The sequence below is a fragment of the Aplidium turbinatum genome, chromosome 17 (genome assembly GCF_918807975.1).
Source record: "Aplidium turbinatum chromosome 17, kaAplTurb1.1, whole genome shotgun sequence".
Classification (NCBI taxonomy): domain Eukaryota; kingdom Metazoa; phylum Chordata; class Ascidiacea; order Aplousobranchia; family Polyclinidae; genus Aplidium; species Aplidium turbinatum.
In genome coordinates this window covers 14,145,403-14,159,512 of record NC_137488.1, presented here as the reverse complement: position 1 = coordinate 14,159,512, position 14,110 = coordinate 14,145,403, and the positions used below count along the sequence as shown (strand labels likewise).

Here is a 14,110-nt window from a genome sequence, read left to right as displayed (position 1 = left end):
TAAAATTTCCGGTAATGATTCTAAGAGTTTGCCGAAGTCGCTGCTCGCAGTTTCCGTAAACATTTTAAAAAGGTTAAGGTTGATCGAAGTTTCCGCAAACATTTTAAAAGGGTTAGGGTTGATCGGAGTTTCCGCAAACAATTTGAAATTTCTGGTAATAATCATACGCGTTTTTATTTGTTTGCGGAAACTGCGATCAGCGACTTCGGCTTTTTTTAATTTTTTCTCTCAATCTTTTCAAGGTACGAACTGACGGTATGAATTGTTCATGGTACGAATTAGGTTGCATCCTACAACCCTGCTAGGATGCAACCTAATTAGCATAACTTCGCCACAGACTGGATAGCCACATTGACAAAAACCATAATGTATACTTGGTGTATTTTGTTGGAACAGCAGCGTTGGCCATTGTTATGTAGTAGTGGTGGTGAAAGCATTTATAAGAGAGTGATGCTGATTTGTATTTTCTCCATTAGTTTTGTCATACTTAGTTATTTTTCTTGCATTTGAGGCCGCCGCAGGATATGTTATTAAATCCAAGCTCAGCAGCCAATGGATCATGTGTTTATCAAGCGCTTTTAGGTCCACATATCTACTCTTGGGTCAGTATATACAGGACATTGGTAGATTATGTGATATGCTGATTGAAAATCTGAGCCACATGCACAAGATGGTGAGTCGGCGAGGCCCCATTGAAACATGTTACTATACTTCTTAGTTAATACGGCAGCAGTGATCTTAATTGTTTGTTTTAGAGTTCCAAAATTATTTGGATTTCAAACTCAAAAAAAGAGCAGTGCATTTTTTGTTACATTTTGTTTTTTCATTTACAGAAAAGATAGGATGGCAAATGTTGTTCCTGCTGGGAGTTTGTACAAATTTCTTTCACATAAGCGAAAAGTTTTAGCATTGTACAAGAAATCAATGCGTCATCTTGAAAATCATTGCTTTCCTTCTGGACGGTAATATTTGCTTATGATTTTTATGAACAGTGAATAACCCAGTTAATAAGTTTAGGATGAAAAGTTTCTCCGCACGATTTATGACAAACCTTCACAAACCTATCAAGCAAAGAATCTGATTACTTTAAGCCACATGGTTTAAGCCTATCTTTAAGCCTATACTTTAAGCCTATCATCTGATTACTTTAAGCCACATGGTACAGTATAGTCAGTATATGCATCATTCCTCTGCTATTAGTTGAAGGATCATAACAATTTATTTCACACCAGTTAGGTGCAAAGTAGCATCATCAAGGCAGATATTTTTATCATTAGCATTAAAAATATACAGAGCATACAAAATGATATTACACTTTTTGTGCTATTTTCCATCTTACTTTTTCAATGTATGAAAATATCTGCACTTTGCAGAAACATTTTGAGACTGAAGATGCTATTGTAGCGAAATCGACTCCTCATCGTTAAAATGAGGCTGGTTAACTGCTGTTGTGTCATTAGCAATACATCATACACACTTTGCAGAAACGTATATGCATATGAACGCACGCTTCTTCGGGAGAGATTTAATCGTTACAAAGATGAACCTGACTTCACAAAAGCTACACAGCTTCTTCGATTAGGTGAAGAAGAGTTCTGGGAAAATCAATACCCCAATCCATATGTCTTTCCCAATGAACCAGATGGTGTTGTATATCAAAGATACTGGTCCAATCAGGTATATATGCTTCTACTCAAGTTTGAATGAACAACCAATATTTTTATGGATAAATGAGGATGTAGACGTCATCGCCTAGCGGCTAGCCCTATACCAATGTAGGACAGTGATGAATGGATAGATGTTTATTGGTGATTGGCAAACACGGGTAGTTTTCTTGGCTGAGATAAAATCAAAATTTCTGGGTGTAATTTTGAGAGTTCAAGTTAGCATGCATTAGTTGCATTACAGAAAACATTTTTGGAATAATGTTAAACAACATCCATTTACCTGGCACGTTTTATTTGTTGAAATAGTAACTCATAGTAAAAATCTTGCAGTTGTTACCATGATCCTTGTTTGATATTCCTTCAATAAATCTTGTTTTAGCTTCCAGAAACATTGTTAGATGATTGGGAGCCTGAGACCAAGGCTATGTTTCCTGATTATTTCACCAACCGTGAGAAGTGGTACAAAATACGGAGGAAAACCTGGTCTGAAGAAATGACATGGCTGCAAGAATGGGACAGGAAGAATGAAGAAGCGGTAAGCAACTTAAGAACCCTTTGAGATCTCTGATGTTTTAAAGGCATAGCTGGGCATTACGTAAAATGCAGGGAAGTATCCCAGACAGCAAATCAACCATTTTTTACATTGATTCAACGTCTGTCAATGCAAAAATGGTTAATTTGCTGTCTGGGCAATAAGCTCAGTTGTTGTTTCTATGCTCGCCAATGAATGTTGCATTGCGCTTACTCGAATAATTTGTGTCTAGAATGTACCACTCAGTGATGCTCTGCCTGCAGCTAAGGAAAAGGATGGATATCCTCCGTTTTGGTGGAAGACAGTTACAAGACCACTTGAAAGACCGAAACTCATGGACTGGTGGCCTAATAACGACGATGCGTTTTAATTTTGCGTTTCTCCAAAATTATATGAATTTTATTGTGTTTTTTTTGCATTTCAAAAGTCTTTTGACTCCACGCGGCTTGGTCATGGTAAAACTCTGCTAAACATAATCTTTTGTAATCACTTTTGTTTCCAACTTCAGATTCGATTTGTACTTGTTGGCAAATTATTTCTGATTGAAAATGTACCGAATTTGCTTGTAGACCACGCAATGACTGTCAGCAAGGATCAACAGTATACCAGCGTTGGCAGAACATGTTGCTTCGAACCTGTGAAAAATGAATGTCTTGAATCTTTGCATTTCTGCGTAATTGATTGAGAGCTCAGCTAGGTAGCATGCCGTTGCCTTTTGTAGCGACTGAGTTGCAAAACACGTGTTAAGTTCGTTTATCAACTGTCTCTTCGCCGGTCGGCAGGTTGTTTGCCATGTCATGTTTTCCCAAGAAACAAAAGTCAGATAGCCTTGACTGAGAGAATGCTGGCAAAGCGTATTTCTAAATTTATTTCGCAATGTAGCATCGGTGCTGCAACGAACCAGTGTCAAAACCAAGTCAGTTTCGCTACACTGCCTCTTTTATTCAGGTGTAGGTAAAAGCAATTACTTTTATTGCAATTTTTGACATGGCTTAGTTGGCCTACCCTTTACCAGCATTGTGCTTGAGTATGTTTCCGACAGTATTCAACAATTCATTGGCAATGCAGTCCCCAGAGGACACGATTTATTTTGTCAAGTAATAATTTGTAAGTTACTAAAAAGAATTATTTGGTTTTGGTAAAACTCATCATCATCATCAACCAATTTTGATTATACAGGCCATGAATTAATCCTCATGTCGAGGGTGTGGCCTGTCTGTCGAGAACGAAGTCTTCCCCTCCACACCTCATTTATTGGGTTGGCAGAGTCCATGTTCAGGGCTACAAAGTCACGTTTTGCAAGTTCTTCCCAAGAAAGTTTCAATGGTCTACCTTGACCCCGCTGTGCTGCGATGTTGACACATCTGACCTGTGAGATCCAGCTTGAGCTGCGCTCAACGTGACCAAGCCATCTCAGTCTGCCTAATTGGAGGACTTCACTGATGTCTTTTAATTTGAGCTTTAATAGCAGAGTCTCAAACTGGATATAGTCTTCAGGTTTTAGGCAGGTCCATCTTACCATCAAACTGTCAAACAATTATTTTGTAGCTCTTTTCGTATACAATTATGCAATTTTTATGTACCAGTATCCACTCAGTGAAGTAGACGGAACGAAGAGCTTTTTCAATTTCGAAAATTTTTTCACTCGAAATAAACATCGAAGGCCTGATAAAATTAACCATGGCATTCTTATGAAGTTTCAACCAAGGCTCAGAAACATTTACGCGCATTGTCTGACAGAACAAAGCTTCAGCACTGAATCATAAGCGGACGAAAGCAAGGTTTTTGTATTTTCGTTGCGATGCAGAGGACCGACCTTCATTGTTGGGCTGGGTAAAAAGGGCTACAAAACAACCTGGTAGACCAATCATTGGTTTCCATATTGAAAAGAAGCAATCGTGATAGGCAATAGTTGCCACTCAGACGGAAACAAGTCAACCACTGCCTGTATTGGGAGTTGGGACTGGTCAAAACGAAAATGCTTTGACGTAAAATTATCTGTTTTTGCTTCATTTTATAAGAGAAGCAATTTAGTTGCGAATTCAACAAAGACGATTTTCCAGTTACTCAATTTTATGAGAACTACAATAGTTCGCTTCGTTGCAAAAGGAATTGCGTTAAAGAAGTTCGTTTCGAATGAAAAAAAGATCGTTTCGAACATCTCCTTCTTGCAGACATAATAAGTAGCCGATACAAGTTTTGTCAAACAGAAAAAAAGGCTGCTGCGAAAACCGTAAAACCAATCAGCATAACTTCGCCACAGACTGGATAGCCACATTGACAAAAACCATAATACTCGGTGTATTTTGTTGGAACAGCAGCATTGGTCATTGTTATGTAATAGTGGTGGTGAAAGCATTTATAAGGGAGTGATGCTGATTATGGTTACTAACCATTCGAACAATGACAGCAAGTTTATGACTAGGTGCTCATATTATTATGCAACGTGGGCCTACCTACAAAGTATGAACACAGATTTACACAACCAGGCTGGAATTACACCGGGACTGTTTCCAAATCTGGTACACGTCTGGCTTTAATCAAATACACATAATCTGAGTAGCAGAATTGCTAGTAGAAGCCTTGGAAAAGAATAAATTTCAAATATTTCGGCTACTAACAAAAAAATCGTGGCAAGCGCAGCAAAGAAAAAATATACATTACAAGCCGGTAGCCGAGCTACGATATGACGAAAAAGCACAAACTATAACGTACATAACGGCTATGTCTTTGAAACACGCACATGTAAAAACTTAGCTTACAGTACGTTTTCGGACATGCGTTGAGGCAGTCGTGATTCACCCAAAATGCCATTATTTGGCTAGTATTATGACTGCATTTTATAGGCAAGAAAACACCCAATACAATTTTTAAAAAAAACTACAAATTTGCAATTGATTTGCTCTCCAATAACTTCACTGTTAATAGTATTCTAATATTTTGTGATAACGAGGAAAACAACAGTCTAGTACTGAAAAATTCATATGACACATTAGCGTTTGATATCACAGCTACTTATAAAACGTGGGAAAATTAACAAAAACATCTTCACTTCATCTGTGTTCACACACAATACGTTGGGATTCTGTAAACCATTTCATCAACAGGGGTGGTGGAATCAAGCAGCTGAAGTGTTAAATCAATACATGTTTACAATTCCTTTCAAAATTGGAACGAGAAAAATAAAATGCTCTTGCAACGTTATAATTTTAGAATGAAAAAAATCCATTTTGAGGTAGATTGAATTTACACAGCGCGACCTTAAAACGGGAACATCTATAAATCCAGGGTTAGAAACTCAAGCTGCATCAAGAGGGTCATCAAGTAGCTCAAGCTATCGGCAGAACAAGGACTTATATAATGCCGGTTGTGACGACAAATGCATAAAGAATATGTATAGTATGATTTCAAAATAATAATAATGTCGAAACTGGATTGCTTGCGGTATTACCTAAGGTCGCAGCAGGCTATTAGTTGGTTTATGAACCTTCACTGGTGGATCTTTCAACCGGCTGACGGCAGTTTAACCGCTTTAATTCTAGATGATATTTAGCATTGCGGTGAAAGACAAGACATGGCGGTAGCTACCCAGAAACCACTCAGACTGAAAAATGACGGATTTTGCTGTCTGGACATTGATCCTGTTGATGTAAGTTACTGTATACAGCGGTTTCAAGGCCAGAGTTTCTAATCCTGAAGTTGTAGATCACTGTCTTAAAACAATGAGTCAATTTTATGATTGCATGAACCTAGTTTTAAAGACATGTTTTCTTAATTTTCAGAAACAAGCCCAGTCAAAAATATTCTGGTTATCTGTTGTCATAAAATCAGTTTAAAAATTCACGTTTCAAAAGTGGCTGACAAATGAAATAATATTGTAACCACTACTAGCCGTTCAGGCTGACTGAGCGGTAGGTATTGTGGAAAAGCGTACCGATACTTTCACTTGAAAATGCAGCAGCAATCATAGTGTTAAAGATATCCACCTTGTCGTACAGGAAATGTTATTAATTGATAAAGCATTGATTTTTTGAAGCAATTCATAAATAGTGTCAACGAAAATACAGCAGTTTCATGTCTTAAAGTAAAAAATATGGTGTTTTGTTGAGTTTATAAAGCGAACCTAACGCAATGTCACTAAGTCGAAAGTTGGTTTCGTGATCTGGGCCAGATGTGTGCGGAGCGCACGTCATTGTCACGTGATCAGGGCAAATCCGGGTTAAAAAGTCTGAGCACATTGTCCAACATCACATCGTCCATGTTTTCAGAAATTCTTTGCAGCATTGTTTCTGCTGCTTTCGGTATAAGGGTTAAGGCAACGAAAACCCGGTTGTGGCGATGCTTAATCTTTTTACCAAAAGCCAAGTTAATTTCATGGTTCGGTTTCGGGGAGCCGTCGATCAAAAACCGGTGCCAATCTCTCAAGAAGTTCTTGTACGAAAACAAAACAGTCTCACTGTTTCTCGGCATAAGGAGCGGTTCGAGATCGGCATCCACCTCTCCGTACGCGGTGAAGGCATAAACCCGACTCATACAGAGCCTCTTCGATCGCAGTGTGTATTGGCTATCAGATTTAACAATAAGTCCCGCGTCTATGTTCTTCAGAACTGTGTATAGGGAGTTTCCCGGGGGGACTTTCGACTCGGGGAGCGTGATAGGGGTCCGAGCGAAGTCTTCAATTAGCTCCTTCCTCGGTTGAAATCGCTCGATGAAGTTTTTCTGCACAGTGTGATTTCCATAGTGAATTCTGTACCCGTAGCTCATGTCGTTGAGCAATACATTTTCCAACACCTTCCGGGTTTCGTAGCGAGCGTGCATTACGTAAGTGAAAAGTTCTTCAGCTAAACATAAAGTCAATGTCATGAAAATAGTACTTTTGTGCGATCTGATCACCGACATAAAACACAAATATCACACCATATCCATCCACCAATATCAACAACATTTACCTTGTAAAACATTCCAAATTTTAAATTTTTGATGCAGTTGGCCCTCGACCATTCGCGGTTTCAACTATTCTCGTTTTTGTTGTTGTCGGGATTTAACGTTACAATTAGGTCTAGTTTTAAGACATTTTAAAGTACAATTACGACACATAATTTTGAATTGAAATTTGTACTTTGAAAACACGTGTACAAACTCGTATTCTTTGCTATAGGAAGCGCTTCGTGACCAAAATAAGCAGTCACACAGCATTTTACGACGGTTCCAAGTATTCCTGGTACGGCTCGGCCTTTAACCCTCGCGAATATCGGGAGCCGGATCGGAGAGTCTACTGCACTTAACAATTTTGTAGCACCAAGTGTTTCAATAGATATTGCCATTAAAATACTTACTGGTATTTTTTTCATAGAACAAGTAACTTTGAACTGGGGCAAAAATATTAAATTTGTCAGCCAAGGACTAAACTTTCCAGTTCAGTAAAGGATACAACAATGTATTTAACTTAAAAACTAGCAATTATAAACAAGGAAGGGGTTTCCTACTAGCACTCACGTGGAATCTTCAGCTCCATCAAAACATCAACCACGGAGGGAGCTAACTTCTTGACCGGAGCTGCAACTTCTGCGCAAGCATCTGAGTCGCTAATTTCACACTGCAATGGATCTACACATAAGTAGATTCTGTAAAATAGCTGGGACACATATTATATATACAATTATACATACACATAGGTTATATACATCGTTTTAGAGATCGTGGTTGTATGAAGTCACTTCAAAGCCGATAAGTTTAATGTGAAATCGTGTTTGTTGATATCCCGCACTTCATCGTAAATACACCTCAAAAGTTTGATACAATCTATTGCTTACAGCAAAGCAGAAGACAACTCCTAGCTAGGCAGACGATCAGCAAATTTGACGAAACGTTTAGGCATTTTACCTTCGGCCAACTGGGCAGCATCTAAAAGCATTTGAAAGCCATGCAAGTTGTTTGAAAGGGATGGCTCTGAGTCCAGACTTGGAGGTTCTTGCTTTATTTCAGTTTGTGTCGCAATAGCTGAGTTCTGGAATTTGTCTTCTGTGTTCACTATGACATTTATACACGCTCCCAGACCATTCACGGTCGCGTTCATTTCTTGTGGCTCTTTTGCTTCTTCAAAAGCAGCAGGTTCAAAAAGAAATTCAGCATCCGGGACTTCTGAGCAGTCTTCTGGAACAGTTTGTGTTGATATTGTCCTCATTGTACCCTGGAAAAGACGAATTAAAACTTAGCGGTTGAATCTGGTATCACAAGATTATGTAAGATAGCAGACCAAACGCAAACTCAAATGAAAAATAAAGTAAACAATATCACACCAAATCAGAAGAATCGGTTTACTTAAATACAGAGCTTTCGCCACACAAGGGTGGCTTCATCAGTATAAACTGCAACAATAATAAAGAATGATATACTATTAAAATGATTATAATATTTAATGAAAGTATAAGCTTGTAAATAACGATTTAGAGAACAAATATTTCTTATGACAAGCAAAAACAATTTACAATCGCAAAAAGGATTGTCAATACATACTTTTCTTCCTTTTTGGCCAGTTTACATAAAAGACACTGTTTAAAAAAATTGTAGTTGATCACCAGTAACGTGACAAGAATGAATTTTGTACGCCAAAGAAAACTATTTTCTTACATTTTCAACTTTACATTTCTCAGATTTCAACGCGGTGGACTTTGCTGAACTATCCCTTTTTCTGATTTTAGCAGGTCTTCCTAAATGCATGACAAAATGTTTCAGTACCGACCTAAGTCTTTTTGCATCGATATTGCACAAATGCACAAACATAAAATTCGGTCGTCCATGCTTCAAATAAATTCCCATTTGAGTCCTTGTCGTTTTCAGCTCACAAGATGCTACAACTGTAATTCAGGATCAGTGCAACAGCCATCGAATTAACAAATACAGGCTTCCGCCAGCAGCGGCAGCATGATCAGTTAAAGATGATGATGATGATTCAAACAGAAAGGTCGAAATCGGAAATAATCAGTGCAAAGCACCGAGTTGTTTTGCGTTTATGTATCAACAAAACAAATGCTCAATTCCGAAAGCGTGTGATTCAACATAGCCATGCTTGGGTATGCAATTTGCGCTGAAAAAGGCAAAGATATTCTAACTCTAATAGGTGACGCGGATTCACATTGCAATTGCAGCATACAGCTACCTCTGCCATGGTATACAGCTTCCCCATTAACAGTTGTTGCAAGTCTGAGTGTTGCTTTCAATGCCTGTTTCTTCTGTACGTGAAGGGCTTTTCGCTTGGCTGCAAAGTCACAATTTAGTTTTCATACATATTAAAATTTAGTGTACTTTGCTGTGCATGCAAAGAAATATAACAACACATGTTTAAAAATATAAACCATCTAACTCTATGAGAATCTTTCAAAGTTGCCTCACAAAGCAGAAAAAATTTACTGAAAACCGGTGGTAAAACCGTTAGTAGTATGAAAAGTATGATCCAAGTTCTTCAAACGTGCTTTCAGTACTGCAGATTCACAACATGTCTTAAAAGTTAAAAAGTAACTACGTGATATTATAAAAACAATCATATTTCAGTTCAAAACAAACTGCACTCTTCTAGGAAAAGTCCTAAATTTTATAGGTGGAAAGTTGTATCTGTTGAAAGAAGCACCGAGCAAGAAATGTAGACTTGGATTGAAAGGATTACAGATTCCAAGAGATAAATTAGATAATCACCATTTGTAAATCACATAAATGTAACACAACTAAGTATTGACTTTATTTATCCATCTAACATTCTCCGTTGTCCGCTTACTGACAGTTTGAATAAATGTTTTAAAAAAAATATTTTCTCTTCTTTAATTGCCTACAGCAGGTGACATGAGCTTTCGTAAGATTACCAGGCTGCAGTAAAAGATGAGGAAATGTATATAACTTTTCAAAACTTTAATCAGACTGTTAGTGTTAGCAACAAACGGCAATACCTCAAAATAATCAGGATTAACCTCTTGAAAACGTTTTATTTCAGTCATAGAAGAAAAACATAAATAAAGTAAGTAATCTAATTATTATGTTTTTTCATACAAATTTTAATTCAAAATGTAAAATGTAAAAATATTTTGACACAGAATTAGAGAACCCTTCATTTTCTTCTTCCTTTATCATTTGTTTTTAATATTGAGGAAATTAAACGCTTACACATGCTTTCTTCGGGTGAAAGTATTCTGTACACTTTGTAATTTCCCATCTGCAGCCCCAGTTGATGGCTCCCTTCCACTTCTTCAATTTCAACACATTTTCTCAAAATGGTGCGAAAGTTACTCTTGATTTGGCTATAAGACTGCTCCATTTTCCCAGAGGAACTTACACTTTTCCCTCTATGGATGGCCCAGGCCTGAAAAAGTCATCTTATAAAAAGTGTAGCTCTGCCTACGCCACAAACTATGGATGTAATTTGGAAGTTTTGACAATCCAATTTGCCAAAATGTGATCACTGAATCTCAAATCAATGCAAAACTCCTAACTTTACGTTTAAAAAATGGCTAATTTTTTCCAATTGCCAGTGTTGCCAGATGCTTTTTGGATATCCAGCACAAGTGTTAAAATGTGGCCCGTTATTTAAATGATAGAAATAGCACAAAAGTAACTCAAAACCACACAAAATATACAAAGACTATAGTTGCTAACAAATACTGAAACTATCAACTTATACCAGCGATTTTGGCAACTAACAGATCAGTCTTCAGTCAAAGTTTAAGCTGGGCGTTGTCATATATAAAGGTCGCCATGGCTGACAACAACAGCCAAAAACGTGAATAGAAATTATTATCAGCTCAAGTTATCTGATATGTGCTCATGATCCTTCAAATGTGATGCTAATCTCAATATTTGATATAATTTATGTCAAAGTTGATTGTTGCCTATAATTTAACGATTATTCTGTAATTACAAAGTCTTAGTTTTAACATTACATTCTCAGAAATAATTAAAATATTTTTGTTTTGTTTCAAAAATCATCATAAACCTTACCGTACTACTAAAAACAATGCTACTTGTTTTTACCCATTAATTGGTTTTGTTTGCAATTGCTGCCGTCCATTTTAAGCACATTATCATTAACCTAAAAGTTACAATAGATAGTACTGACACCACAAAAATAGTGACCAATACCAGGCATAACGCAGAGAGCCATTTCAAATAAAATCACCGGAGACCATGAAATATATAACTATTAAAATGCAATACTGGATTTCACTAATATGCAGCATTTTTCACAAACCATACCTGAAATATCTTGTGGTGTTCTTCCCACATCGGATAGTTCACTTTGGTCCATGGGATCTTAAACATAGTCATCTGTTCGCCATCCACCCATTCTAATCCAAGATATTTCCCGCTTGATATTTGTGTCATAAGCCACGGACCAAATTGCAGATGCATAGAAGGTGGCATGTTCAGAGCCATTGTGAAAAGTTTATATACAATACAGAAAAAAAATCAAAGTTAATAATTAAATTGAGAAACCGCTGCATTGTAATAAGAATAAAAAATGGTAAAGTGCTAAAAAACGTAAGTTTTCTGGACTCAGTCAAATGCAAAGTTTTAAACACCATCATAGAAAAGACATCCAGAAACACTTAGCGAACTGTAATTGGTAGTCACAATCAATTGTCTTTCTGAAAATTATTCCTCAAAAGCAAAAAAAAATATATTTTTACAGCAGTTATAAAATGTATCCAGCACAAATTTTATAGTGTCATTGAACGATTAAAATAATATAAAAGCTTCTATAACTTTAAAAAAAGTTCAAAATTTAAAAAAATTCCCTTTGTTTCAAAGACTATTGCTAAAACCAAAGCAGTAAAACATCTTTTAACAAGCTCGTGCTTAACGCTAATAAAATATATAAAAAACGATAAAGTTATTCTTAATCTATGTGCCATTTACAAAAATCTGATTCAATCACGATTATAGTACATATTATGATATTTTAGTTATTCAATCTTTCGAGCATTCATGGAAGATTGATAAATGGGATGAGCTTCAAATGTAGAACATGAGAGGGTATTGTAGCTGATGTGATGAAATGTACGAGAGGCATGTGAAATTGGGATGCGATGATACAGAAGTTGTTACGAAGTTCTGTTATCTTGGAGATATGTTTGTAATAGATAATTGCACCAGAAGAGCAGTGACGGCAAGGATACATGTGGGTTGGAAAAAGGAAAAAAATTGTTAAGCACACTTTGTGGCAGAATGCTTGCTCGTGTATTGAAAAGAAAGTTGTACAAAGAGTGTGTAAGAAGCGTAATGTGTTATGGAAGTGAATGCTTGGTGATAAAGAGGGCAGATATTTGGCAAATGCAAACGACAGAAATGAGGATGGCTTGTATGATGTGTGGCAAGACACTTCTCAACAAATTTAAAAATGATATCTTGAGCAAGTGGACTGATGTTGAGAATATTAAAGAGTATATACTTGCACGGTTATCGTCTGAGATGGGTTGACATCTTGAACGAACGGATGAGAACAATGTGACACAGCAAGTTTGGAATAAGGTAGTGACAAGAAAAATGGGAAAAGGAAGAGATGACATGACAAAAAAACCTGAAAATTGAAGATGCCAACAATAGAGAGAGATGGAGGGGTTGCTGCAGATAACTGGTTGACCCTGATGTTTCAGGATGAAGATCAGGCTTATTTGAATCAAAACGAATAATGATAAATTAATTAGTTATATCAGCGTGGTCCAACTACCGGCCCGCGGACCGCAAAAATTTTGGGAGCTGGTATACCAGTCCAACCGCCCCCCCTTGGCAACTCATGACAAAAAGGAATTGACCAAAACATGTGGATTGAAGTGTGTGAACAGTAAAGCAAAGGTAAAGTAGTTTCACCCTATATGTTTGGTTGAGTCCTGTCTTTGTCATGAGTTACCAAGGGGGGGGACTTGTATACCAGCTCCAAATTTTGCAGCCCGCGAGCTTTCAGTATTGATTTAATTTGTATTTATGTTGCAGAAAGTAATTTCAGTTAGAACAAGTATACCGTAGCATTTGGATAAAAAGTGTCAAAAATTTAATTCAAAGTTGTAGACAGCAGGGCCTAATGTATTTACTTGATTGTAAGCCGCGCTTGATTGTAAGCCGCCTTTGATTGTAAGCCGCATGTGATTGTGTTAAAAATTTAATGTAAGCCGCCCTTGAATGTAAGCCGCAAATACTGTTTACACGCAAAGCTGAAACTGTTTACTGTTAAGTACCATAAATAAAACTGACAACTCCCTTTTTTCTTTCGAATGCACGTCATAAATGCATGTGACCATTTAAAATGCACGTCACAGCTTCACAATTGTCGGCATCAGACAACGCAGTACGGCAAAACATCTATGGCAAAGTCGACAAGGAAAAAGGCAAAAAGAAAAAATGTAAGCTGCCCTTGATTGTAAGCCGCCCTTGAATTTAAGCCGCAAACATGGAAAAAAAACTTTATAAGCCGTGGCTTACAATCAAGTAAATACGGTATACTGTTTCAACCTATACGATGAAGAACCTATCAGGTCTCGTCAGCACAAATGGGCTTCTTAAAGACTGATATGTATCTAGTGTTCCAGACGTGTTTGTTTCCTTTAGGTATTCATTTCTTTGGTCTTTGGAAGGAAATACTATCATTTCTTCAAACAGAACAATTGGGTGAAACACAAATGTACCAAACTCAATTATGCGACAAAAACTTCCTGTGCAATCTTGCTTTCCTTACAGACATGACAATGCACTTGAATGTGTTAAACCTAAATTTGCAGGGGCGAAATCAAACTCCTTCACATTTAGTTGGGCACATTGAAGCTTTCCAGAGGAAACTGCACCTTTTTGCTATATGCTTGAAAATTAACAATCTTTCACACTTTGATTCTTTGCATTATGAAGTGGAATGCTTCCGTTTTGTGAAAGTTAT

The 14,110-nt window shown here is 37.1% G+C and overlaps 2 protein-coding genes across 2 annotated transcripts; one reads left to right on the top strand and one right to left on the bottom strand.

The window, feature by feature from the left end:
* The first annotated feature begins 837 nt into the window (after positions 1-837).
* LOC145786627 (NADH dehydrogenase [ubiquinone] 1 beta subcomplex subunit 9-like) lies at positions 838-2,865 on the top strand. The gene is made up of 4 exons (XM_082598318.1): positions 838-962; positions 1,485-1,677; positions 2,047-2,202; positions 2,432-2,865. Exons 1-4 carry the CDS (start codon positions 844-846, stop codon positions 2,567-2,569), a joined length of 606 nt encoding a protein of 201 aa, XP_082454444.1. The 5' UTR covers positions 838-843; the 3' UTR covers positions 2,570-2,865.
* A 1,455-nt stretch (positions 2,866-4,320) lies between these two features.
* On the bottom strand, positions 4,321-11,619 carry LOC145786217 (interferon regulatory factor 5-like). The gene is made up of 7 exons (XM_082597862.1): positions 11,440-11,619; positions 10,354-10,549; positions 9,359-9,457; positions 8,830-8,909; positions 8,083-8,389; positions 7,696-7,806; positions 4,321-7,040 (listed from the first exon to the last, which is right to left on the bottom strand). Exons 1-7 carry the CDS (start codon positions 11,617-11,619, stop codon positions 6,403-6,405), a joined length of 1,611 nt encoding a protein of 536 aa, XP_082453988.1. The 3' UTR covers positions 4,321-6,402.
* Positions 11,620-14,110: the final 2,491 nt, after the last annotated feature.

Coding starts and splice junctions, on each gene's coding strand:
- LOC145786627 (XM_082598318.1), top strand. CDS start 844: ATGGCAAATGTTGTTCCTGCTGGGAGTTTGTACAAATTTCTTTCACAT. Junction 963..1,484: donor CATTGCTTTCCTTCTGGACG/GTAATATTTGCT, acceptor CACACTTTGCAG/AAACGTATATGCATATGAAC. Junction 2,203..2,431: donor ACAGGAAGAATGAAGAAGCG/GTAAGCAACTTA, acceptor ATTTGTGTCTAG/AATGTACCACTCAGTGATGC.
- LOC145786217 (XM_082597862.1), bottom strand. CDS start 11,619: ATGGCTCTGAACATGCCACCTTCTATGCATCTGCAATTTGGTCCGTGG. Junction 8,910..9,358: donor AGCTGTATACCATGGCAGAG/GTAGCTGTATGC, acceptor TCATGCATTTAG/GAAGACCTGCTAAAATCAGA. Junction 8,390..8,829: donor AGAAATGTAAAGTTGAAAAT/GTAAGAAAATAG, acceptor CGTCTTTTCCAG/GGTACAATGAGGACAATATC.